Consider the following 25,616-nt stretch of genomic DNA (forward strand, 5'->3'; position numbering starts at 1 on the left):
TACACTTAACTTTACTTTAAAAAAATGTGTACACATCCCTAGTGTATTGTATAATATAGACTAATAAATATATAAAGATCTACAGTGGCGGCTCCGAGATGTACAGCAGCATTTAGATATGAAATTGAATGTAGGCTAAAATTAAAACTACATAGTCTTCAATATACAAAATACATTGATTTAAAAGATACTGTATTATAGTATTTTTTTATTCAAGAGCTGTGAGTGATTTTTCTTTTTGTTGTTTTATTAACAATTTTAGAAGTGAACTGTCCCTTTCAGGACAAGTGTTCACTATAGGCTGCGCTACTGTCACTTTAAGAGCTGCTCATCTAATACCCACACACACGACTTTCACTTTAGCCCTGTGTGTGTGAGACTGTATTAGCGCAGTAAGATGACTTAGTCCAGTAATCGTGTGTGTGTGACAGGCTTTAGTGCGCGCTCAGAGCATGTAAAACCAATGAAACGTTTAACAGGCAAGCTTTTAAAACGCATGCAAATAATGAACTTTGTGAATAACTATAGTGTTGTGTGTATATCTCTCTGACTCCAGCATTTCAAGCGCTGCTAAACACCCCCTAACTTTAGCTTTAGTCCTTATGTGGTGATATGAGCACATCTCCTTGAATGAATCAGCCGTTTGAATGAATCGTTTGGATGAATCGACTCAATGACTCACTCATTAAGACTCACCTGCTGCTGCTGGTTTAGTTTCATGTTTGAACATACTTTTCAACATTTTATTTATTCAAAAATACAAATCTCATTATTTAATGCAGTGTAAATTATTTAATTTGATTTGTAACAGCCCTATAGTGTTTTATTCTAATTTAAACTCTAGATCGACTACATGTATAGACGAATGGCATTTCCATTTGCTGTTATAGCACTCCTTGTGACGGTGTTAAGAATACAAAATGTGCTTGCATATTTTAGCACAATAACAAAGATGTTAAATAGTTTATATGGCTGTAAGTAGAAAGGTTTGTATTATGCTTTTGAGGCTTTCAAATCTCAGCAGGGGTCAAGCCTAGGCTGAGTTGAGCACTCGTTTGATTGGGGTCAGTAATGATGATAAACTAAGAATGAACCAATTAAAACAACACTTATTAATGCTAGTTCTACATCTGACCTAATTTAATAATAAGCAGTGCCGCGTGTCTGTCCAGCGTTCATCGCTCTCGCTAGCGGGTGTGAATGTTGTGATGTGCTCAGATTTAGTCATTTAGAGGCTGTGGCTATCTTGCCAAACCTCATTCGTCTGTTTCTTGCTCACATGAGCACATGTAGCAGGAACTGCCCCGTGACTCAAGAGTGGAACTCGCTTGGGTTTCTTTAAACTATATTTTCTAGAGAAGTAAATATGACTCTTATAGATCATTAAAGGGACAGTTTATTAGCAGCAGATCTTTTTATTCAATTGTATATGGCTGAAAATATGCCTATTTGTTAATTTTTAACAAATTGCTACTAAAGCTACTTTTTAATATTGATGTGATTTGTATACCAAAACAATTATCTGTAAACATGAGGAACAAAAAAAACCTCAAGGTAAGAGATCATTCATATAATGAGATCAAAATAAGAAATGCAAAAGTTACTAACTGTTTCTGTGCATTAAAAAAAATTCAGCACTGCGCTCACAGATTGTCTGTGCATCTGTCCATCATAATAGTGCATCCGTCCGTCATAATTGCATCCGTCCGTCATAAGTGCATCTGTCTGTCATAAAAGTGCATCTGTCCATCATAAAAGTGCATCTGTCCATCATAAAAGTGCATCTGTCCATCATAAAAGTGCATCTGTCCTTCATAAAAGTGCATCTGTCCATCATAAAAGTGCATCTGTCCTTCATAAAAGTGCATCTGTCCATCATAAAAGTGCATCTGTCCATCATAAAAGTGCATCTGTCCATCATAAAAGTGCATCTGTCCATCATAAAAGTGCATCTGTCCATCATAAAAGTGCATCTGTCCATCATAAAAGTGCATCTGTCCATCATAAAAGTGCATCTGTCCATCATAAAAGTGCATCTGTCCATCATAAAAGTGCATCTGTCCATCATAAAAGTGCATCTGTCCATCATAAAAGAGCATTTGTCCATCATAAAAGTGCATCTGTCCATCATAAAAGAGCATTTGTCCATCATAAAAGTGCATCTATCCATCATAAAAGAGCATCTGTCCATCATAAAAGTGCATCTGTCCATCATAAAAGTGCATCTGTCCGTCATAAAAGTGCATCTGTCCATCATAAAAGTGCATCTGTCCGTCATAAAAGAGCATTTGTCCGTCATAAAAGTGCATCCGTCCGTCATAAAAGAGCATCTGTCCGTCATAAAAGTGCATCCGTCCGTCATAAAAGAGCATCTGTCCTTCATAAAAGAGCATCTGTCCATCATAAAAGAGCATCTGTCCATCATAAAAGAGCATTTGTCCGTCATAAAAGTGCATCCGTCCGTCATAAAAGAGCATCTGTCCATCATAAAAGTGCATCTGTCCATCATAAAAGTGCATCTGTCCGTCATAAAAGTGCATCTATCCGTCATAAAAGAGCATTTGTCCGTCATAAAAGTGCATCTGTCCTTCATAAAAGTGCATCTGTCCGTCATAAAAGTGCATCTGTCCGTCATAAAAGTGCATCTGTCCATCATAAAAGTGCATCTGTCCGTCATAAAAGTGCATCTGTCCGTCATAAAAGTGCATCTGTCCATCATAAAAGTGCATCTGTCCATCATAAAAGTGCATCTGTCCATCATAAAAGTGCATCTGTCCGTCATAAAAGTGCATCTGTCCGTCATAAAAGTGCATCTGTCCATCATAAAAGTGCATCTGTCCATCATAAAAGTGCATCTGTCCTTCATAAAAGAGCATCTGTCCGTCATAAAAGTGCATCTGTCCATCATAATAGTGCATCTGTCCTTCATAAAAGTGCATCTGTCCATCATAAAAGTGCATCTGTCCTTCATAAAAGTGCATCTGTCCATCATAAAAGTGCATCTGTCCATCATAAAAGTGCATCTGTCCATCATAAAAGTGCATCTGTCCTTCATAAAAGAGCATCTGTCCGTCATAAGTGCATCCGTCCGTCATAAAAGTGCATCTGTCTGTCATAAAAGTGCATTTGTCCGTCATAAAAGTGCATCCGTCCGTCATAAGTGCATCCGTCCGTCATAAGTGCATCCGTCCGTCATAAGTGCATCCGTCCGTCATAAGTGCATCCGTCCGTCATAAGTGCATCCGTCCGTCATAAGTGCATCCGTCCGTCATAAGTGCATCCGTCCGTCATAAGTGCATCCGTCCGTCATAAGTGCATCCGTCCGTCATAAAAGTGCATCCGTCCGTCATAAGTGCATCCGTCCGTCATAAGTGCATCCGTCCGTCATAAAAGTGCATCTGTCCGTCATAAAAGTGCATCCGTCCGTCATAAAAGTGCATCCGTCCGTCATAAGTGCATCTGTCCGTCATAAGTGCATCTGTCCGTCATAAGTGCATCCGTCCGTCATAAGTGCATCCGTCCGTCATAAGTGCATCTGTCCGTCATAAGTGCATCCGTCCGTCATAAGTGCATCCGTCCGTCATAAGTGCATCCGTCCGTCATAAGTGCATCCGTCCGTCATAAGTGCATCCGTCCGTCATAAAAGTGCATCTGTCCGTCATAAAAGTGCATCTGTCCATCATAAAAGTGCATCCGTCCGTCATAAGTGCATCTGTCCATCATAAAAGTGCATCCGTCCGTCATAAGTGCATCTGTCCGTCATAAGTGCATCTGTCCGTCATAAGTGCATCCGTCCGTCATAAGTGCATCTGTCCGTCATAAGTGCATCCGTCCGTCATAAGTGCATCTGTCCGTCATAAGTGCATCTGTCCGTCATAAGTGCATCTGTCCGTCATAAAAGTGCATCCGTCCGTCATAAGTGCATCCGTCCGTCATAAAAGTGCAGAGATGTTTTGTGCTCTGTGTGTGTGTGTGTGTGGATCTGGACTCGTGTGGAGCGGTCAGACTAGTTTGGCATGAAGGCTGCAGTTTCAGCTGTGTGTGTGTGTTGGGACGGCCGTGCTGACGTTTAAGGTGACTCAGGGCTGCTCACCCACACCACTGACTCACTATTGTTCCCTCTGGACAGCTGTGTGTGTCTGACGCGTCCTGCTTCTTCAGCACGCCTGACCCTCGGCATGAGCTGTTTATTTGGGCCACTAAGGAATAGTTTGCCCAACATTGATATTACTCAACATTACTCAACATAACTCTTTCCTTTAGTGGAAGTTTTATAGTCAGAAGTGTTATTAAAGTGAGGTGTTGTGGTGAACCGTAGTGCAGAGCGCAGGAATCATTGCACGACTGGGGTCAACGGGCCAAACATTCCTGGCAGAACTCCTGAAACACAAACTGCATCCCCTGTTCCCTTAACACTGGTTATCTGGGAAGCTGAACGAGCTGATCTTTCTCACACACACACACGCACACTTCTTTAGTGATATTGTTGATCTCGTGGCTAAACACACAACGCCAACGCCGCCGACGGCTCCCGTAACCCCAATTAAGCCCGTTAATGTGTGTGTGTTCATCCGGGAGAAGTGTTTTTTGTTTTTTTGTGGTCTGTGTTTATCATGAGAGTCAACTCTTGAGCAGTGTAAAAAATTCAGAATGCATGAAATGGCATTAGTTCATCCCTTTAAAGGTTAAAGGTGGGGTAAGTGTTATTTCAAAAAAAGGTCTCGTGGCCAATCAGCAGGTAGGGGGCGTGTCTACTAATGATGGTGAAGAGCGCTCGCTCAGTGCATGTCATTATTTAAAACACACGAGTCGCACATGACGGACATTAGACGAGAAATAGCCTAATATATGCTGCTTTTGCTTGACTATGCTCTTGTCATGTTCGCTTGTTAGTCCATCTGCGATCGTATTGTGTCTCACTTCAGCGATGATAAAGACCCGTTCATTTCCACACCATATGGAGCATCTAAATCCCCTCAGTGTTTCAAGCGGCAGCTCACAAAATGTCCGACAAGTAAGATACTATACTCCTAATATATGTTTGTTTCCTCTTCATGATCTATATATATATATAGACCCTAATCTGGTCATAATTGTGATATGTCGTTAGCGGGACTGTCGGCTCGTGTTCTATCGAGTTGATCATGAGAACGGTTTGTGATGGTAAGGGGTGACTTTTTGATTGAATATTCGACCTGTATTAGTTACACACAGATTCTGCCATATTTGTTGCCTGGGTAACGTATGTGTGGGGCGGAGCTATCAATATAGGGGCGGACCCTTTTGGGGGTGGGGGCGTGTCTGTTTTGGTGATTTGAAATATCAACAACGGTTACCAGATAGCACTGACCCCACCTTTAATGATCGATTTGAGCTTCGGTTTTCGGTCAGGAAGAAAATCTAAATGAACAAAATGCTCACACACATTTGCTCACCGTAGTGCACACTAACTTCTAAAGGGGAAGCGAAGCTCTTGACTGAAGTCAGGACTCAAGTTCTAGTAAATGACTAATAAATGAACAGCTGGTTTGAGTTGCTCTTGCAGGTTTTAGCTGCTCTCAACCATTAAAGGACTAATTACTCCCTCTTTCTAAAGGGCGTTAAACTCTTGTTGGACTTTGCCCTGTGTGTGTGTGTGTGTGTGTGTGTGTGTGTGTCCGCAGCTGACCCACTCCAGTCTTTGCTCCAGTATTGATCGCAGCGCTCTGCCCTTGGGCTGAAGTTGTGCAGTCGGGAGGGTTTTCCCATTGCATCAAAGGCCGCTGGAGCCGTGAATGGGCAGGGATCCGGCACTCCCGCACCCCTCCGTGGGCTCTTTTGTTGTGGGAGACGCGTTCATACTCATGCTAATTAGACTCGTGATGGAGTGCTTCAGAAGGGGGAGGACGGAAAGCAGATTAAGGTCTCATTTACACCATTCCGATTTGGTGACTATATCTGATTTTCTTTTTGACGATCATCTTTTAAAAGCGACCCGAATCCGATATTTGCATTTACACTGGCAGCCCAAGTTCTTAATCTGGAAAACGCCGTGATATTCAATGGATGCAGACAAAATTATTATTCAGTGTTTTGCTGTGTGCACTTTTCCACACATCTTTAAAGGGATACTTCACCGCTTTTTTTAAATATTAAACTGTTATTCCCTTAACAAAGACGAGTTGACACACACCTCTCTTGTCTCTGACCTGCGGTGATGATCTGATAGCATTTAGCTTAGCCCACTAAGCCCAGTTCATTCACTACGGTACCAAACAGAGATCAAGTTAGAAGCCCCCAAACACCTCCACGTGTTCCCTATTTAAATACAGTTACACCAATAGATGAACGATCAAGTATGGTGACACAAAATAATACGTGGCACTTTTCTAAGCGGGTTAAAAGGAGAACTATAATGTGTGGCGCAATAGCACTTCTGAGAGTTCTTTTTGTTTAACGCAGTAAAAAGTAACATCTAAAAAAAATCCTCCCTCACATCTCTGCCTAACGCTCTCATTTCTGTCAATAGGGGGAGAGGATTTTTCAGGCGTGACTTTACTGCGCCGAGTCGAAGTGCTTTAGAGCGATTAAAGGGTTAGTTCAGCCAAACATGAAATGTCTGTCATTAACTCCTCCCCCTAATGTCGCTCCACACCCGTAAGACCTCCGTTCATCTTCACACACAGTTTAAGATACTTTATATTTAGTCTGAGAGCGTATGCAAGTGTATGCACACCATACTGTCCATGTCCAGAAAGGGAATAAAAACATCATCACAGTAGTCCATATGAGACATCAGTGGGTTAATTAGAGTCTCTTGAAGCATCCAAAATACATTTGGGTCCAAAAATAACAAAAACTACGACTTTATTCAGCATTGGCTTCTCTTCCGCGTTCCTCAAATAAAGAATCAAACGGTCATGAATCGGGTCACGTGTCAAACTGCTGAAATCACGTGACATTGGCGATACGAATGAATCTGCTGACTCACGACCGTTTGATTCTGTATTTGAGGATTGAAAACAAACGCGGAAGTCACAAGATGTAACTTCTACAAAATGGAAGAAGACGGATGTCCAAATGCTCATTTAGTAGAGGATTCACATAAACAAAGTTGATTCTGTCTTCAGTGAAGGTGAACAGTGTGAGAATATCAGATGTGTATCAGTGTATTGGATCCGTGCATTCGGCCTTAAAGTGACAGCAGCTTTATAAAGAGCTTTGTAACTTTAGTATTTAAATGAGTTTAAGTTAGTCGTCTGCTAGTGTGTCAGATGGAGCGTCACTGACTGGCTTAAACCATGATGGCATAATGTGCATTTATACAACTATAATACAATAATGCGGCGACATAAAGAAGGACATTTACTTTTGATACTTAAGTACTTCAGAAAACAAATCTGTTTTTACAACTTTCACTTGTAATGGAGTAATATTTGACCAACAGTACTTTTATTTTTACTCCAGTTATGAAGTTGTATATTAGTCCAGCTCTGGTGTAAATGGGGCCTAAGAGGCGCATGTTGGCAAAAAAAAATTTGAGAATATTTTTTAATGTTTTCCTGGGTGTGCCGGCCAGCGAGGTCGTCTAATAGCGAGTGTATCCGAGACCAGTTTATCCGGTTCAGGAGCTCTGCAGGTGGAGCTGACATCGGATCAGCACTGCTCACGGCTGCTGAATGCTTTCCTATTGAACACTGCACACTTTTGAATGAACTCCATTATATTGTTGCTTCCCATCATGCACCAGCTCTCCAAAACGGGTCTGTGAGCATCAGCCAAGGGGAGCTTTAGCTGATCTGGCATTACCCGTACATTGTTAGTGATTTACATTGTGTTTTTACTTTGTGTGGTGTAATTACTGGAGAGTCCTTCCAGTTTTCCTTCAAAGAGGTATCGACAGCATATACAAATGAGAATATACTTTTCTGCAATGTAAAATTATTTTTATAAAATAAGTAAAATGATTAATAAAATAAGAACAAAGAAACCAATTTACAGAGAGATATGAAATAAACACAGTTTTGTATAAAAGAAATTCTAGATAGATGCACTTTAAAAAAAAAAATCATTTTTGGGCAAACAAAGTCCAGATGTTACTGTTAAAATAAAAACAAAAAAAAAAGTTATTTAATTAAAAATAACACCACAATTAAGACATTATTCTTTACAATAATACAACTACTTTTATTTTGACGGGTTGCCGTGATGGATCATTTCTGTGCTGAAATTTTCATTCAAATTAATGTATTTTTAAAATAGCCTGAAACCATGAACATTTCGTCAAATTTAGATTTTGCGATCTCAAATTTAAGCCAGAGGAGAGTCCATTTTGTACAGATGTAATTTATAATATTATGTTTATTTTTATATACATGCAGGGCTCGACATCAAGCATGTTCATGTGCTTATCCTTTGGACAAGTAAATCGGTCACTCACTTGTTCGGAAAGTTGTTTTATTAATTTATTTAAATTTGTGTTGTAGATATCATTTATTTTGAGGCAATATTCTCAGCTTTGGCATGTTTAAATCTGCATATTTGTGACATTTCTACCTTTTATAAAGGGCATTTTTCCCCCTAATCTTATTAAATATTGGCTCTGCTTCAGGTTTCATATTATATTCTTAAATTTGATCTATACATTAAATTAAAATAAGACACTATAGGGCTGTTAGCAATCAAATTAAATAATTTACACTGAAAAATTACAACTGCATTAAATGATGTTATGAGATTTGTATTTTTGAATAAACAAATAAATGTTGGAAAGTGTTTAAACATGAAACTAAACCACCAGTAGGTGGCAGCAGGTGAGTCATAATGAGTGAGTCATTGAGTCGATTCACCCAAATGATTCTTTCAAACGGCCGATTCACTTAAGAATGAGACATCTATGAACAGGTAATAGAATCTTTGATTCAACCGATTCAAACACTGAATCGTTCAGTAACACACACTGTTGCTGTGAGACGCGTTACGGTTCTGCTGTGATATTTTCACTGCTGAAACAGAACAAAAACAGTCAATATTGCGTCTAAAATGTAAGTGACTAAATGTTCATTAATAGTTTATGGAGCTGTCGTATGAAATCAGTGTCGTTTTCAGTCGTGATGGTGTTCAGGAAAACACACTCTTGGTTGTTTAACGGTATCATATGTTATAAATATATAAACTGCACATGACATCCATAGTAAAAACTTGAAGTTCTTGTGTTCAAGATATGACAGTAAACACAACCATAACGGCATACAGCTGAAGGTGCGTTTCAGCCCATGATTCACTCCTAAATCTGCTGGTTTAAGCCTATAGTTGTAGAACCAGTCCTTAATTACCATTAGTGTACGTGGAACAGCAGCATTCTTGGGCTACGTGACACTTGACCTTTCAGTAACAAATATTGCACATCTATTAAAAACAGGACGTTGCTTTGTATCAGTTACATATGCTTTGTTCATGACGGATATGTCAAGTCAAGTTCTTCATTGCTCAAGACTTATTGTCCATTGACATGTTATTTATGAAGTAGACTCAACAGAGGCCATGGTGAGGAGAGGAAGAGTTGCTGTAGTCGAGCACATTTGGGAGTCGCTCAAGCTGTCGTCCGGCTTTCACATTTTATTAGTCGTCTTCTCTTCTGGAGTCTCTCCATCTTTGTCCGACTCTGGTTTGATTATAAAGGCTGAAGTGTGTGTGTGTGTGTGTGTGAGAGAGAGGTAATCTGAGCAGCTAACATGAGCTCTTGAAGCCCCACCCTCTTCCTGAAAGGGGGTGGAGAGCAGCAGCTCATTTGCATTTAAAGGGACACACACATAATGACAATTACAATTTTAACAAGCTATAAAAATTATCTATGGGTTATTTTGAACTAAAACCACACACACGTTTGTTTTTGACATGTGGGGACATTCCATAGGCGTAATGGTTTTTATACTGTACAAACCGTATTTTCTATCCCCTCACACTGCCCCTAAACCCATCACACACACACACACACACACACACACACACACACACACACACACACACACACACACACACACTGGGGACTTTAACATCTTGTAAAAAGTATCATTGCTGTGAAAAATCATATTGCATGGTATAATGCATTAATTTGGTTTTGTCTTCTGTGTGCAGTTACAGGAGACGGTGAAGAGGAAGTTGGAGAATGCCTGCTCACCTATTGGCCGTGAGCAGGTCAACGGTTACGCCGACGGTTACCTGCCCAATAAAAAGGCCTGTGTCGAGGACTCGATGTGTAATGGGGTCTCGAACGGCACAGTGCCTCCTCTTTCCCCAATGGACACGAAGCATAATGTGCTGGCCAATGGGAACCACAGAGCAGTCGCCGAGCACAGCAAAGCCGGTTTAACCGATAGCGCTGCGGCGCGGGGCTCAGAGATAGATTTCCGGCTGAAAGAAATGAAGAAGGAGCCGGTGGATGATGCGCCATCAGGAAGCGTGTCTGAAAGCAACAGCGTTTTCCAAGACCTCAATCTGGACGATCAGGACTGGTGTGAGATCATGGAGGAGTTTAATCGCTCTGTCCCTTACATGGACTTCCAGGAGCTCTTAAACGTTTCAGGTCTTGGTGATCGCAAAGACCCGGATCTCACAGCCGCCAGTGCAGCTCCAAATAAGAGCCCGCCAGATTTGGTGAAGGCCGCGTTTTCCCCAGCCACGCCTTCCTTTGACCAGGACTCCTGCAATGGTTCTCCCCAAGTTCGGCCCACCTCATCTGGGCCTCCGCTTCACACCAACTCCCCCGTCTCGGCTACATCGCCTAATTTACCACAGCATTCACAGCAGCCTGGCAGACAACTCCCAAATCACATGCTGCCTGTCCCACCTAAAGACCTTTCTCCGGCGCAGCAGCTTAAACAATTAGCGGCGCGCGAGCAACAACGGGCGATTTTACAAAGCCAACATGTGGTCCAGAAACCTCCGCCACAACCTAAACCTCCACAGCCACAAGCTCCAAAATTCCACCAGCAACCCAACCACTCTACATCTTGGCCTCAAAATGCTCCCAGTCAAAGTCAAATGGGTGGGACGTTTGGGCTGGAGAAGCCAACAAGCCCTTCTTTATACCCGCAAGACTTCCCCAACCCCAAGACTTTGCTCATGCCAAACAAAGGCTCTCCTAAAGCGGGCACTCCAGCCGGGTACATGCAGCCCGCTGGGCATGCCAACATGCTCAGCCACCCAAACCCAGCCTCCCAGGCGGCCATGTTGGACTACAGTAACACTAAACCCCTGTCCCATTATGAGGCGGTGGCGGCGGGGGCACCCAGGGGTCCGCCGAACACTCAGAACAAGCAGAACCAGGCCATCCTAAACCTGATGAGACAGCAGCAGATGCAGAAGCAGAGGTCAAACCTGAGCTTCAGACCAGCACACCTCCAGCACGCTCCGGTAAGAACGCCTCATCAGGAAAAACTTACACTCCCCGCGTTTACAAAACCAAACGCACATTAAAGGGTTAGTCCACCCAAAAATGAAATGTCTGTCATTAACTCGTCTCCCTAATGTCGCTCCACACCCGTAAGACCTCCGTTCATCTTCACACACAGTTTAAGATATTTTATATTTAGTCCGAGAGCGTATGCAAGTGTATGCACACTATACTGTCCATGTCCAGAAAGGGAATAAAAACATCATCACAGTAGTCCATATGAGACATCAGTGGGTTAATTAGAGTCTCTTGAAGCATCCAAAATACATTTGGGTCCAAAAATAACAAAAACTACGACTTTATTCAGCATTGGCTTCTCTTCCGCGTTTGTGTTCAATCCCCAAATAAAGATTCAAACGGTTATGAATCAGCGAATCGATTCATGATTCGGATCGCGTGTCAAACTGAAATCACGAGACATTGGCGATTCGAATCATGGATCGATTCACTGATTCATAACCGTTTGAATCTTTGCTTATCTGGAAAGATTTCCTAAAAAATATCTGTGTTGGTTTCGAGGAATGTCATCAGGGAAAGTAAAGGAGCCAACTATGGAGGACCAAATCTGCAGAAATTAAAAATAAATGAATGAATGAATAAATATACAAATATGTAAACGAATAAATAGATAGATAAATGAGAACAGAACTTGATCAAATTCATAATATTTATCTTTCTCTTAATCTATTTTCTACTTTTATTAATTTTTTAAATGGTTTACTTTTATTTATTTGTTAGTTAATTGTAATCTTTCAAAAAATGCGTACACAGACTTTATCAACTTTTCACAATGATTTAGTGAGAAGAATACGATCCAAATGTCCCTAACTTAAAAAAAATGCTATTCTTCTTCTTCTTTTTCTTCACGGCAGGAGAGAGTTAGTGACACTAGTTATGCGTACGCATACAGGGCGCGTGGCGTGTGTTTCATGACTGCAGTCCTTCACAGAAGGCTCTTTTGTGTGTCACACATGACACCATGTCAGAACTTGTTTTTGCCTTTTGCTGAATGTCTGTGTGTTAGAGACGCTTCATCACGATTAGTGATAATGAGTGGTTACTAACCACTGGCACTCACGTGTTCACGCAGAGCCGGTCAGATGCTATTGTTCTGTCCGTGTGTTATCGACGCAAAGCTTGGGGAGGATTGAGAGTATTCAGAGTCAATGCTTTTGGTGTTTTAGCTTACAAAGCATTTGAACACGTGAATGTCTGAACGTCTTTGCAATACCAGATCTCCAGACTAACATCAGAGCAGTGGAGGAAAGGTTATCATCCAGTTAATCGGCCGTTTGGTTAATAATCTGTCATGTTTATTGTGACTGTAGCAGTGAAGCGCTGAGCTGGGATTGATATGCTGATTAATGAGCTTTTATGAACAGCATTAATGTGCATAAAGCTGATGTTCTGGGGTAATGTGACTCTTCTGCCGTTATTAAATGTGCCGTTGTTCTTCTGTAGTCTCAGACTGAACTGACCGACGGCTCCAGTGATTATTAAAGCAGCTCTGCTCTCGCTTTCTGGCTCATTCAGACTCGATCTGAACACCAGCTTCTGTTTCTCATCACACTTTCACACTTCCTGCTTCTGTCCATTTATTAATGACTAGAAATGTCAATCCGTGCTCCTCTGCCGCCATCTACTGGTTATAGTGGACATTTCATGTGTTTTTGACATAAAACGTGGCCTGTACCTTTAAACGTTTCGTTTTACAAATCATCTCATTAAAGAGAACATTAACATGGATCCTCTTTAGAGCTGTGAAGTGCTGGAGAAGTGCTCGAGTGTCACTCGCAGAAGCTTTGAGGTGAAGAACGACAACATTTAAAAACGAAATGCAGTAAATCTTGGTGGATGTTGATTTGTGACTGAAACCCCTGATCTTCGCTCATGGCTCAGTGTTTCTTCCGTGGTCTGTTCTCCGCACGTCACTAACTCAGTTAGCCGGATTTGATTGTTGATGATTTGGCGTGATCTCTGATATTTTTGGTTCTTCCTCGCTCATCCTGGACTTGCTGTCGTAGCAACAGGGCTCTGTTCTTCATACATCTCTGATCCTGATCACTGATCTCTGGAAAATTTGGCTCTTCAAACGAATTTGTGGATTGGATTAAAATATCTGGATTGTTATCTGAGATTACTGCGCATGTACTTTAATTATATGATGTCATCACGTCGTCTTGACGCCAGCCAATCGCTGCTGATCGTGGTTTCGAGTATTCTACTCTACAGTGAACACATGATCGATACTCGAAACCACGATCAGCAGCGATTGGCTGGCGTCAAGACGACGTGATGACATCATATAATTAATAAAGAAGACACCTGGAGAAGAGCGCGCGTTCAGCACTTGCATCGCCCCGTTATGGTAAGAGGCGGGACCTTTCCGGGCAAAGTGCGCTAAGCTGCTGTCCAATCACAGCGCGGGAAGCGCTGGCCCAATCAGAACTCGTTACGTGTTTCTGAAGGAGGGACTTCACAGAACAAGGAAATCATCAGGCCGTTTATAGGACAGAGGAAACAGAGCTGTACAGATAAGGCAACTGTGTGAAAAATACTGGGTTTATACACGCGAAACATGAACTCATGTTATTTTGCACACTGTAAACATAATCAAAGCTTCGAAAACACGAAGAACGGGACCTTTAAAGGGTTAGTTCACCCACAACTTAAATGTCTGTCATTAAATCCTCTCCCTAATGTCGCTCCACACCCGCCATTGGTGATCCGAATCATTGATTCACTGTCTCTTCTGAATTTGCCTCACCGGCACGTCATCCTCAGTAAACCCGTCTCCGACGCAATAACGCCGATCTTTCAAATATTCATCCTCTTGTGTAATCATCGCCCCATCCTCAATAAACTCGTCTTTTCCGTGATACCCAGAAATGTTGAATATTCCGCTCTAATATGATTTCTGATCTGTGCGGTGTCCAGAATAATAATCCTCCTCTGTGTGTTAATAGGCCAGAGGAGAACTGAGTCTGGTTTCTCTAAGGGTTATTTTTCTCCATCATGCCCTGATGGAGTTTCGGTTCCTTTGGTCGCCTTTGGCTTGGCTTGCTCAGTTGGGGACACTAACATTATGATCAGAGTTATTCAACTAAATATACAGATAACATTAATAATTAGGTCTTATTTAATTCTATAAACTATAATACTGATCTGCCAACATTGTCTCTCTATGATAAATTAAAATAAGCTGATAACATCACTGTTTACTCCAGAACGACTGTACAGCCAAATCTAATTCTGCTGCAGTATTGTCCTGTTTAACACTGAAGCTGCTCTGACACAATCGGCGCTGGAGAAGAGCGATATAAAGTTGATTGATTCGCTGACTCATAACCGTTTGAATCTTTATTTGAGGATTGAACACAAACCCGGAAGAGAAGCCAATGCTGAATAAAGTCGTAGTTTTTGTTATTTTTGGACCCAAATGTATTTTGGATGCTTCAAGAGACTCTAATTAACCCACTGATGTCTCATATGGACTACTGTGATGATGTTTTTATTCCCTTTCTGGACATGGACAGTATAGTGTGCATACACTTGCATACGCTCTCGGACTAAATATAAAATATCTTAAACTGTGTGTGAAGATGAGCGGAGGTCTGACGGGTGTGGAGCGACATTAGGGAGAGGAGTTAATGACAGACATTTCATTTCTGGGTCAACTAACCCTTTAATTTGTCAAGTTTTTTGCCAGGTGTCTATTTGATTTATGATGTCATCACGTCGTCTTGACGCCAGCCAATCGCTGCTGATCGTGGTTTCGAGTATCGATCATCTGCACTCATGAACGCTCAGTAATCTCAGATAACTTAATCCAGATATTTTAATCTGATCACAATGTGATTTTTTTTATTTTTATAGTTACTTGGAGAAACTGATTCATAGCAATATTCACTATCCTCAGTAAAATAATATTGTGTGTGTCGGTCTGGCAGTGGGCCTCATGTGCCCTGGGGTTGATCAGTTTGTCTGGGTCAGGCAGCTGGTTGCTAAGGAGCAGACACACACACACACACACACACACACACACACACACAGCGGTGGGGGCTGAGACGAGTCAACAGAGAAAAGAACAGCCAGAGCGAGAGGACGACAAAGCCGTCTTTCATACACGCAAATACACACACACACACGCACAAACACACACACACACACACCCCGTGCTGTATTTTCAGCCCAGCCCCTCCTCAAGCGCTTCTGTTTAAATATAGCAGTTCAACTGTTTGGCTTTCACTCGCTCTCCAGATATCACGGTTCAGCGATTTATCAAACTCTCTTCTGTAAAATCTGTCCTCATCTCACTTTTCAGATAACACTGATGTCGTCACTGACCTCGAAATACCTCTGCTGTGAGTGTGTGTGTGTGTTGTGAAAGGGCGGCTGGTTTATTTTTAACCCTCCGTGGCCACCGTCTGTAGTCCGGCGCTGAGATGAGTTCAGGAGTGAGTTGGGTCAGATCTGAAGCTGGTGTGCATTAGGGGGAATACAGGCTCACCAAACCTGCCAACAATGTGTCCGTTATCTTCCTTCTGATTCTGTGACCTGGAAGACATTATTATTTCCCACCCAAATCCTCATTCTTATTTCTGCAATGCCCATCAACTATGAGATATATTTTATATAAATACTAGAGGGCACACTAAGAATATTCACTGAAACTAGTTGTTGTTTTTTCCTCCATGCATGCAGTTTTTTCAGTTTCAGTGAATTTCCTTAGTGTGCCCCCTAGTGGGCATTATGTTTTCATTCTCTCTGGGTTGTAAAAGGAAAGAAGCTTTTCCTGTAAAGTCAGCACGATTTGTGTTTAGTAGTGTTCGACAAGTCTTGGACCCAAACCTGACCCACACACTGCAAAAAATGCTCTTCTTACTCAGTATTTTTGTCTTGTTTCTCGTCCAAACATCTAAAACATCTTAAAACAAGAAGTATTTACTAGACACGCAAAAGTAATTGTCTTGTTTTAGGGGAAAATAACTCTAAATGAAGAGAGTTTTTGCTTAAAATAAGATAAATAATCTGCCAATGGGGTGAGAAAAATAATCTTAATTCAAACAGAAAACAAGATTATTTTTCTCACCCCATTGGCAGATTATTTATCTTATTTTAAGCAAAAACTCTCTTCATCTTGTTATTTTTTCCTAAAACAAGACAATAATTTGTACTTGTCTAGTAAATGTTTCTTAATGTAAGAATGTTTTGATATTTTGACTAGAAACAAGACAAATATACTGAGTAAGAATGTATTTTTTGCAGTGTGCTGGTCTTAAATTTGGGATTTCAGATCTAGTTGATGTCGGACGTCGATGGCATGCTCAAGTGAAACGAGTTGAGGCTTGGACTAGGGCTGGGCGATATGGAGCAAAAAATATATCTCGATATCCTTACAGGAAAAATAACCCCCTAAAAACTACAGCAAATACAAATATGCCAAATACCACACTTTTTATTTTGAAGTGCAAAGAGGTCAGTTCATGAAGGAACAAAGTGATTTTGTGACATAAACTCCCTGATAACATATTTAACTGTAAAATAAAAGAAATAATAGGCCTACATCTTTTCATTTATTTCATGCTTTTAAAAGACGAATCAAAACCCTTTTTTACACCTAAACAGTAAGCATTTTGCAGAAAGATGGGGGAATGACTGAGATATTAATAAACTGATTTTGTCATAACCACTTCCTGTTAAATTTGTACCGAAATTCAAACAGTAGGCTATGTGGCGCTCTTTACTAAAGCATGACTGATGCGCCTCATCATGCAGATGATGAACACATGAGCCGATATTCACTTCTTTTCCAGCTACAGAACGAAATATGAACATCAGAAGGTAGGCTATATGATACAGTACAACTTACAGAAGAGCACTGTCTCAGGACACCCGGGATGTCGCGTCTTTCCCTCATGAATAGACCTATTGAGCATAATCCCGTGATAAAGATGACAAAATAAAAATAACGATATTGCAATCATTTCTAAATGTTATCAAATGTGATCATTTTGTCATTTAAACCGAAAACTGTGCGATCAGTTAGAAACATATAAACTGATTGTGAGTGCGTCTCGCAACAATAGTGTCAGTCACCTGACTGTGGGTGAAACGTGCGATTTGAACTATGATGAACATTAATATTTCTTTATGAGTTTTAGCAAGCAGTTGTGTTAGAAGGAAAATCATGGTCTCTAAACTGTGTAGCCTATTGAATAACGCGCGCGCTTGTCAACATGATAACTAATCCTTACCTGGTTGCGGACGCCGCCGTGTTCAATGAGACGACACGCGAGGGGCGGGGGAACAAACGAGGCGGGAGGCGCGCGAGCACAGCACAGAGAAGGCAAAACAAGCAAAGTGCCGGAATCAGAATTAAATATAAACAATATATCGATATATATGATATGTCCAAATCCATATCGAGTTTAAAAAATATCTCGATATATTTTAAATATCGAGATATCGCCCACCCCTAGCTTGGACCCAGAAATGGCGCTCCTTACGTCACGACTTAACAAGCGGATAGGCTACACTAGTGCACACTTTCACTGTGTGATTTACTCTTGATTTCACTATTCAAGATAAGAGGCAGAAATACCTCTGTTTTTATATTTATATCATTTAATATAGTTAAGCAATATCACAGTTCACCGTTTATTCAACCGATATTAGCACGATTACAAATTAATCTCTTGTTTATTGAGCTGTTGTATAAAATCATAAGTTAATTTGAGTGTTTTGCATTATGTACACAATATTGCCTTTTTTTGCTCTTTCATCAACGACAATCGTTCTAATCAAAGCCACAGGACTGCTTCGAGTCTCTGAGTGATTCAATGCGTCGCTCATTGAGAGGCAGATGGTTCGTTCCTGAATGAATCATCTGTTTTTATTCAATCGGTTGAGTGAATGATTCAATGACTCGCTCATTAAGATAGTCAAATGCTTCGTTTCTGAATAATTCAGTGTTTTGAGTTTAAAACATCCGCACATTATTTGTGCACGTGTAACCACAGGTTAAACTCATTCCTGTGGCTCTGAGCTCATTAAACATCCGTGTTGAGGATCTAAATCCACTTCAGATGAGCTTCGGTTTCCTCTGACCGGCAAACATGAATTTAGCTGAGACTGTTTTAATTTAATTGGTAACACCGTAACCCTATGGAGTCTTATTATTATAACGGAAGTTATTGGTTCAATGGCAAAAATTAGGATTAACACATTTAATGAGGTAAATAATCCTTTATAAAGGTAAAGATCAATGTAAACGTATTGTAAAAGCTGATTAGTGTCAGTGCTGTGAACTGACCACCACAGAATATGAAGAGTATCAGTAACTTTAGGAGTCAGCTGACCACAGCAGTGCTGAAGCACCAGCACAATAAACACACTCAGAGAATGATCATCTAATCAAGAAAATATTGATTACGGTTTGTGAAGATCGCATTTGGTAAGACATATCCATATAAACATTGTGTACAGTTGGATACAAAAAGAAAGCATGGGTGGATGTTGAAATAAATCCCCTCGTTCTCCACAGACTGACGTGTCTAGTTTGCAGTGCTGAATATCTCTCTCTCTCTCTCTCTCTCTCTCTCTCTCTCTCTCTCTCTCTCTCTCTCTCTCTCTCTCTCTCTCTCTCTCTCTCTCTCTGTCTCTCTCTCTGTCTCTCTCTCTGTCTCTCTCTCTCTCTCTCTCTCTCTCTCTCTCTCTCTCTCTCTCTCTCTCTCTCTCTCTCTCCCTGCAGGATTCGGGGTCCTATCCCTCCGGCACACATGTTTCTGGCCCGGGGAACACCATGACGCCGCAGGCTGGCAGTACCCACAGTAATGCGGCCTATATGAAGCAGATGCAGATGATGAGCCAGCAGCAGAAGCAGTTCCTCCAGAGACAGATGCTGGCCGAGCAGGTGCTTCTCTCTTTCTTTCTCTTACACACTGCCAGCCATCGCAACGTCATTCAAGAAAACACTTTTGCTTGCTGAAAGTGCGACTCATTGGTTGGGCGTAGGCCTGAACGATATATTGTTATCGTATCTATATCTAGATATTACTATCGAAAAAAGCAACGATATCGACGATATAGATTCCCCCGCTCCGTGCTTCTTTTATTCAGAATATTCACGAATGTGTTAGCTATGGCATGAAATATCCCGATTGTCAAATACATGCAGGTGGAAGTATATTGTTGTTTAAACCCCTTTATAACGATGGCGTTAGTTGAGCTGTATGCGATGGCCGCCGCCGGGTTAGTGTGAATCGCATCTGTTGGATTTACAACCTCTATGTTTACAACACGTTAATTCATCCATTTCTCCCGAAATACTTAAAGCGGCTGGTGAACTGGGAATAGAATAGACCAAACATTGAAGTTACACAATGTGTATCTGATATGAATAAAACGTGTCGAATTATAATGGAAAGGATTATTAATACTAGAGGTCGACCGATAGCTAGGTTGGACCTCGCTTGCCGATAACCGATTAATCGACCGATAGTTTTTAAAAAGATACTAGATTCAAGTATCTTACCTCTAATTATTGCCTCTTCCAGAGACATCAGTGTGTATTTTACAAACTCTAAATGTATATATATTTTTTTAGTACTTATGTGAATTTATACGTTTGAAACCTAAAATTAACAGTATGTGGTTGAAAACACTGAAAAGTTGTGGTATATGCCAGCTCTGAGCGCGCCTGTCTCTGGCTAAAGTCAGCATTTGCATTAGCAGTCGATCGTTATGCACTTGATCATTCGCTCCAGGGGCCAGCCTAGGCTGATTACACCCGTGTGATCGAACAATACATTTTCTACACATTTTTGAAATGTAGTCTTAATCTTTTTATTTTTCTGAGAAATGCTTGTTTTCACCGAACACGTAGTCATATCGTATTGTATTGTTATCGAGATATCTGGCATGAAAATCGAGATATGAAGTTTTGTCCATATCCTTCAGCCCTAGTTGGGCGTTACCAATCGGTTCAGTAGAGAGGGAGGATTTCTTGTCCGATTTATGATGAGACTCATATTTGATTAGGAACAAAATTACCATTACAAAATAAATGAATTCTGCATATATTTCATTTGATCTACTGTGATTTTCATGTTGAAATATTGGGGTGGTTGTAACTGATGGATTTGAATATTGCCCCCCCATAAACTACGCCCCTGATGATGATATAATACTTTATTGTCAGACAAGTTTGAAATTTTTCCCATCCTTGGATTCCCATCCTAAACATAGACAAAATTTCAAAAACTAATGTTGGACGTTTGATGGAGTATTTCTGTGTCAAAAATACTCCTTCCGGTTTCTCACAAGTTTCGGCGAGTTTTTTTCGAGTATGGGTCGGCTTGACGTTAGTAGAGCGGAAGGTCCTTGTATGGGCCGTACAGGCTTTTCTCCCGGTAGGGCGCGCGCGCGTGACTAGAGCGAGAGAGGAAACGCACACCCATACACACTCTCAGCTGCAGATCCAGTCGTCCATGAACACTTCTGTCGTTATAGTCCGCGCCGCGCTCCACTTCATTCCTCCACTTTGACATTAAGGCGACTTCAACGCTTCAGCACAGCATTCCGGGAAGGCAGCGCTGCATTTGAACCGATTTGAACGCAGAAATGCTTCAGTCGCTTCGCAAAGTGGACCTCCACACTCCAAGAAGTGTGTTTTTGACGGAGCGGTCCCAGCGATAAAGGTTCGGTCCTGCTTTGGAAGCAGCCGGTGAGTTAAACTGCTTCAGATGTCTGTGCTGTCGGCTATCGTCGCGTGAGTAAACATCAGTAAACGACACGATCGCGTGCTTCCTCATTCAAATGCGCTAACGGACTCCATTGCTGTTCTATGTAACTTATAACGTTACACTACTCTGACGTGCAAAACCGTTTTGCTTGCTACTAAGGTTTGGTCGCATACAATAGTCCATAAACCGAATCATGTCATGTTGACAGGCCTCTAAATACAGTCCATACCACAGAGACGGACGTCCTGCTGTTGCTGTTTCTATTTCAGCCTCCGAATTTGATGGGTTTCTCCACGCTTGAGGACGTCACCGCTTTGCGCTCGTCATTCTTTAGCTCCGCCCACACGATACGCCTCCAGGCGCTCGTTTTTTCCGGAAAGACTCGGTACAGCCCATATTTCTTTTACAAATATAATAAAACTAAAGACTTTTCGGAGATATGAATGATGCAATACTACTCTATAGGTACTCAAGATTGACATGAGATTGACTGACACTGAGTGTTTCACCGCCCCTTTAAGTGATTTATTCAAATCCAAGATAACTTGATACACAAAAGAGTGTTTCAGCCTCACTTTGTTGAATCTCGGGACTCTGTGCCTCTGATTTGATGATCGTAATGCAAACTCATTGTGTAGGACATGATTAGGGTCAGAAACCATGTTATTAGCCAGCCTTAGCCAGTTGTTATAATAAGCTGACTCATAAAGCTTCTCAAAGGGTTGACCTACAATCTTTGAACAGATGTTTAGTTGATTAAACAACTTTGTTTTTGACATAACAGACAGACTCTATACCAGATAGTCCAATATACTCATTATAACAGACCTCTAGAACAGCAGAAGAACCTGATTTCTTACTCCAAATGACCTAAGAAATAAATTCTGCTTTCTGTTACAGAGAGAATCAATATGATCTTCACAGGATAACATATCAGTCATAACACTTAAATACTTATATCCTTTAACCTGTCTAATTTCTTCATTATGAATAAAAACAGGCATTGAGTGTCAGATGTTGGACAAAATACAATCTCGTTTTACTCGTATTAATGACGAGCATTATTCTCGCACCACAGTTTAGTCACACCCTGTTGATGAAAATCAGGACTGTCCAAGTCATTCAACACCGATATAAAAGCAGTGTCATCAGAATACTTTAACATATACTGATTTAACACCAGTACATGATATATTAGTTTACAACTCGGGTAGAGAAACGGCTCTGAAAATGGGCCGGTAAAGCTAAGAGGGGAGACATCCGATACAACACAAACCTGCAAACACGCTCCTCATACAGACACATGAATATTCAAGTATGACCACAGAGAGAAACAAAACACAGAATTAGGGAGAAACGCGGTAGAACATTTAAAGTGTTAAGTTATCAGTGAACTGCTCGCCCCCAAGATGTTCATGTGCTTCCTTCTTCAGTCAAAAAGATGTTTGAGAAACTGTGGTTAACATTCAACATGTGCAGTTTATATATCTATAACATATGACACAGTTAAACAACATCACACAACCAAGAGTGTGTTTTCCTGAACACCATCACGACTGAAAACGACACTGATTTCATACGACAGCTCCATAAAATATTAATGAACATTTAGTCACTTACAGTTTAGACGCAATATTGACTGTTTTGGATCTATTTCAGCAGCGAAAATAGTTCAGTTACTGAACGATTCAGTGTTTGAATAAATCAGTTGAATCAAAGATTCAATTACCTGTTCATAAACGACTGCCTCATTCTTGAATGAATCAGTCGTTTGAAAGAATCGTTTAGATGAATCGACTCAATGACTCACTCATTAAGACTCATCTGCTGCCACCTACTGGAGGTTTAGTTTCATGTTTAAACATTCTTTCCAATATTTCTTATTTATCCAAAAATACGAATCTCATAACATTATTTAATGCAGTTGTAATTTTTTTGTGTAAATTATCTGATTTGATTGGTAACAGCCCAATAGTGTTTTATTTTAATTTTATGTATAGATCAAATTTAAGAATATAACATGAAGCCTAGCCTAAATGTAATAAGATTAGGAGAAAAATGCCCTTTATAAAAGGTAGAACTATCACAAATATGCAGATTTATTGCTTTAGAATAAAATTATATTTACAACACACACAACTTTTTCCAGATATATCCTTTTTCCGGATATGCACATTTTTCACTCGGCCCAGTGGATGACCGAAGGAGAAGCACATGAACATGCTTAATGTCGAGCCCTGAAATTTGACACATTACACCTAAAAGCTCTTAGTGACTACCAGTAAACATGATTGACACACTTTGAGCTAAGTGTGTTATGCTGAAGTGTTTGCTAACGTAACGCCACAGACTGAACCGAATGGAGCATTGCTTGGTCATTGGTCGAGCTAAACTGGTATTATTTAATTGTGTTCTTAAATCTAACAGCTGATTAGTGGATTGCTATCTGTTAATACTTTATCTGACATTTTATCACCATTTTCTGAACTATAGTGAATAAACTGATAATGTGAGAAATGTTGAAGGTGAAGAAAAAATGTGTTTGGGGTTTAAATACACTTCCAAAGTGCCTGATTCCCAGATGTGCCTGTAGGGGGCAGCAGCCTCACATACTGAGGTGATAACTGGAGTGTGTGTGTGTGTGTGTGTGTGTGTCAGGAGCAGCGGCAGCAGCAGGAGCAGCAGCTGCAGAGGCATCTGACCCGTCCTCCGCCTCAGTACCAGGACCAGCAGAACCAGTTCCAGCCGCAGACCCAGGTGTCCCAGTTCAGCTCACCCTGCCTGGCCCAACAGCACACACCTGGCTTCCCAGAACACACCATCTCAGGTACACACTTCCTCATCATGCCCCCTTTACACCGCATGTCAGAGCAATTTAGACACCTCCAAACGAGAGGCTTATTTCCAAAACGCTATAAATCCATTTTAATAGCTTTCATGGAATTGATGTCATTAGGGGGAGGAGTTAATGTCGCTCCACACCAGTAAGACCTCCGTTCATCTTCACACACAGTTTAAGATATTTTATATTTAGTCCGAGAGCGTATGCGAGTGTATGCACACTATACTGTCCATGTCCAGAAAGGGAATAAAAACATCATCACAGTAGTCCATATGAGACATCAGTGGGTTAATTAGAGTCTCTTGAAGCATCCAAAATACATTTGGGTCCAAAAATAACAAAAACTACGACTTTATTCAGCATTGGCTTCTCTTCTGCGTTTGTGTTCAATCCTCAAATAAAGATTCAAACGGTTATGAGTCAGCGAATCGATTCATGATTCGGATCGCCAGTGTCTCGTGATTTCAGCAGTTTGACACGCGATCCGAATCATGAATCAATACGCTGACTCATAACTAAATATATTCATAATTAAAGTATAAAATATCTTAAACTGTGTGTGAAGATGAACGGAGGTCTTACGGGTGTGGAACGACATTAACTCCTCACCCTAATGACAAATGTCATTCTTGGGTGAACTTACCCTTTAAACAATGATTGTTAAATGAAACGACAGTATTGCTGATTATTGATTCAAAGTTTTTTGTTTCAAAATGCTACAAATCCATCCCTTTTATATGTAGTTGGTTTATGTTGTTTAAAAAAAACAAGTCACATGCAGGATATGACATCAGGGCCCGAGACGAGAGGATATGACACTCTTTTTTTTTTTATGGCATTTATTGCGTTTTGGAAAAGAGCTCTTCAAATATAGTTTGAGTGATGGAGTAGCTTGAACCTGAGACCTGTTTGAAAGGGTGAAACTAGACTGTACTCGCGAGGGAAGTTCACTGACATGGGCTTCCTGTCTCCTGTCCACACAAGTAGCCTTTTGTTACCAGTCAACAAACAAGCCCACCTGATTTGCAAGTGTGTTTATTGATAGACTAGATTTGAATGGCAGAAACACAGCATTGTTTGTGTAACGGCAACACAACCTCACCACACACACACACACACGCACAGTCGTCTTTGGTCTTTTTCCTGCAAAGGGAAGCTTGTGAAATGGAGACATGGGGAATGAGTTTGGAAAGCAGCCAAACCTGCGCTTTAAAGAGATGTGTTCTGGGTTGAGTGTAGGTTGTTGGCTATTAAATTATCAAGAAATGTTGTTCATCATGAAATTAAATCCACTCTATTTTCCCAATCCATGTAATAGACCTTATTGTGAACGGTGTTTATGTTTTTGACCTTGTAATGTTTCATCAGAATGTCATATGATAGTGGATTTGACCAATAACAGGTTAATCAACCGGATGCTGAGTGAAAACAAGCATAACACATAAAACAGTGCTGAACTTTATTACAGAAATTAAAAAACATTACTGAATCAGGAAAGTGTACTGTACTTTTAAAATATATACATTTGTGCATTTAGCAGACGATTTTATCCAAAGCGACTTACAACTGAGGAGTACAGGAAGCGATCCGTCCT

At 40.8% G+C, this 25,616-nt stretch overlaps 1 protein-coding gene and 1 long non-coding RNA gene across 3 annotated transcripts in view; one reads left to right on the forward strand and one right to left on the reverse strand.

The window, feature by feature from the left end:
- Nucleotides 1-25,616, forward strand: part of maml1 (mastermind-like transcriptional coactivator 1) — a 38,176-nt gene that overhangs the window by 1,963 nt on the left and 10,597 nt on the right. Inside the window, exons 2-4 of one of the 2 annotated variants that reach the window (XM_067456752.1) lie at nucleotides 10,117-11,394; nucleotides 19,188-19,349; nucleotides 23,845-24,007. In XM_067456752.1, coding sequence (XP_067312853.1) covers nucleotides 10,117-11,394; nucleotides 19,188-19,349; nucleotides 23,845-24,007 — 1,603 coding nt within the window. Of the gene's footprint in view, nucleotides 1-10,116; nucleotides 11,395-19,187; nucleotides 19,350-23,838; nucleotides 24,008-25,616 lie in introns of both variants that reach the window. The other variant, XM_067456751.1, reaches the window with a different exon arrangement.
- Nucleotides 25,289-25,616, reverse strand: part of LOC137092494 (uncharacterized) — a 64,453-nt gene continuing 64,125 nt past the window's right edge. The window contains exon 4 of the long non-coding RNA XR_010908301.1: nucleotides 25,289-25,614. This is a non-coding gene — a long non-coding RNA (uncharacterized lncRNA). The remainder of the gene's footprint in view (nucleotides 25,615-25,616) is intronic.

The sequence above is a fragment of the Pseudorasbora parva genome, chromosome 11 (genome assembly GCF_024679245.1).
Source record: "Pseudorasbora parva isolate DD20220531a chromosome 11, ASM2467924v1, whole genome shotgun sequence".
Lineage (NCBI taxonomy): Eukaryota > Metazoa > Chordata > Actinopteri > Cypriniformes > Gobionidae > Pseudorasbora > Pseudorasbora parva.